Below are 2,359 nucleotides of genomic sequence, written 5' to 3' on the forward strand. Positions count from 1 at the left end.
AAGTGTCTAGGTTGTGTCTGTTTATATTGCACTCCCATTTTCTTGCCATGATTCCTAGGCAAATTATAATCACATTTCATAGGTCTATTAGATAGACTAGGTATGATAATAGAATTAGCAATGTCATGAGATGGAGCACGTGATTGTGGAATCCGGTTTAAAGAGTTACCCTGGTTTACACAAGGATTAGATTTATACCAAAACTGAAATTCTCTTTTTCTAACCTGACAGTGATATTTCATATGACCTACACCACCACAATAATAACAAATGATAGGATGTCTAGAGCGGTCAACATGGGAGATGGAAGGGACATTAATTGGTATACACCCTGGTTCTAAAGAAGATGAAGTCGACTTAGAACACATAGCAAGATTAGCATAAACACGTGGACACTCCTCAACATTCAAATTTATATCACTACTACAAAGACTAGGACGTGTCATGTTGGGGTCCAAATTCTTCTTTAAAAGATCAAACATAGTTTCCTTATGAGTTTCCTTAATTATGCTAAGCTCACGTTTCAAAGAGTTATTATTATCCCTAAGAGAGTCATTCTTTATCTTCAATGTATTAGTAACATGCATAGTCTCATTGGCTTTGGAATTCAAAATAATATTTTCACTCTCAAGAGATATTAACCTTTCAGACAACTTCTCATTTTCCTCTAGTAATTGCTTATTTTTCTCTAACAAATCAAGATAATCCTTAGGAAATTTCTCATGAAAGTCATTCACTACAACAACACAGCTAGGGTCAAAACATGGAATGGAAGTACTAGAGAGAGGGACGATGGAATTAGGACATGAAAAGTTAATAACTTCAAAAGTACTATCAAGAGGGAGTTCATCAGATAGAGTATGCACCACCACTTTTAGTACATCATCATCATCACTATCAGACAACCAAAAATCATCATCCAAAATCGAACTACCGTCATTATTAGTGCTTAATTGTTTACTATTACCCTCAACCATATTAACCTCATAAGTATTCTCGAACTCTCCAAGTTGTTTGCTCACATAAAAAACCATTAAGCTCGACGGTCATATTACAAAAAGAAACTTTCATGACACCATTCCTACAATTTATAATGGCATTAGCTGTAGCCAGAAATGGTCTACCAAGAATCACAGGAATATTTCCTTTAGAATTTTGGACAGGTTGAGTATCAAGAACCACAAAGTCCATTGGAAAGTAAAATTTATCTACTTGAATCAAAACATCTTCAATAACACCACGAAGGATTTTAACAGATTTATCAGCAAGTTGTAATGTTATTGGAGTGGACTTAAGCTCTCCCAATCCTAATTGCATATACACAGAATAAGGGAGTAAATTCACACTCGCTCCCAAATCAACTAAAGCTTGCTATATCCTATGGCTTCCTATAACACATGAAATGGTGGGACAACTTGAATCTTTAAACTTAGGAGGAATTTTATACTATATAATGGAGCTTACTTGCTCTGTGAGGAATGCTCTCTTTTGCACATACATCTTACGTTTCACAGTACACAAATCTTTTACGAACTTGGCATAGGCAGGAACTTGCTTAATAGCATCGAGAAATGGAATATTTATATGAACCTTTTTAAAACATCTAAAATTTCATTAGATTGTATTCCTTTCGTTGCTTGAACCAATCTTTGAGGAAAATGAGCTTTTGGTATATAATGTGGCATAGGACTAGACTCCATAGGAATAGAAGGTTGCCTAGAAGCTTCACTAGCATGAGGACCACTGACATCACTCTCCTCGCTTTCACGCTCTCCCAAATCAGACCTAACCTCTACCCTAGGCATTTCGACCTTATTATCAACATGTTTACCACTCCTAAGTGTAGTAATCGACTTTACTTGCTCATGCTGGTGCCTTTGGCTCAAGTTAGAGCCTATCTCAAACTGACCCTTTGGATTAGCTACTGGTTGACTAGGAAAATTACCTTTCTCCCTCTCACTCAAAGCATTTGCAAGTTGACCCATATGAATTTCCAACTTGGCAATAGATTGCGAGTTTGAATGCAAACTCTGTTGGGTATCTTTTTGAAATTGTTGGGTTGTTTCCTGAAACTTTATAGTGTTTTGTGCTAATTGAGCAAGGGATTCCTCTAAAGCTGAAAGCGTAGGTGGTTGGGGTGCATAATGTTGCACTGGATTTGAGTTACTAATTGGACCTCCTTGGTGTATACCCTTAGACCAAGACAAATTAGGGTTATTACGCCACCCTTGGTTATAACTATTATTAGAAAAGGAGTTATTTCTTGGGTTTTGGTACGTGTTAAAGGCATTGCCTTATGCAGTCACGCCAGGGCAATTATCAATAACATGATCAAGACTATCGCACAAAAGACAACCAG

General features: G+C 36.7%; 1 protein-coding gene across 1 annotated transcript; it reads right to left on the reverse strand.

Moving 5' to 3' along the window:
• Nucleotides 1–984: 984 nt before the first annotated feature.
• LOC147482213 (uncharacterized) lies at nt 985–1,985 on the reverse strand. Its single transcript, XM_086579238.1, has 3 exons — nt 1,644–1,985; nt 1,506–1,590; nt 985–1,307 (listed from the first exon to the last, which is right to left on the reverse strand). The coding sequence occupies exons 1-3, from the start codon at nt 1,983–1,985 to the stop codon at nt 985–987; spliced, it is 750 nt and encodes a 249-aa protein (XP_086435364.1).
• Nucleotides 1,986–2,359: the final 374 nt, after the last annotated feature.

This window comes from Coptis chinensis, chromosome 8 (assembly GCF_015680905.1).
Source record: "Coptis chinensis isolate HL-2020 chromosome 8, ASM1568090v1, whole genome shotgun sequence".
In the NCBI taxonomy this organism is placed as follows: domain Eukaryota; kingdom Viridiplantae; phylum Streptophyta; class Magnoliopsida; order Ranunculales; family Ranunculaceae; genus Coptis; species Coptis chinensis.

Bases quoted from the DNA above. Each gene is read 5' to 3' on its own strand.
- LOC147482213 (XM_086579238.1), bottom strand. From the start codon at position 1,985: ATGGGTCAACTTGCAAATGCTTTGAGTGAGAGGGAGAAAGGTAATTTT. The intron at 1,591-1,643 runs GTTCAAGCAACG...TGTTTTAAAAAG, and splicing joins CTCATTTTCCTCAAAGATTG to GTTCATATAAATATTCCATT. The intron at 1,308-1,505 runs GTAAGATGTATG...ATATGCAATTAG, and splicing joins AGATTTGTGTACTGTGAAAC to GATTGGGAGAGCTTAAGTCC.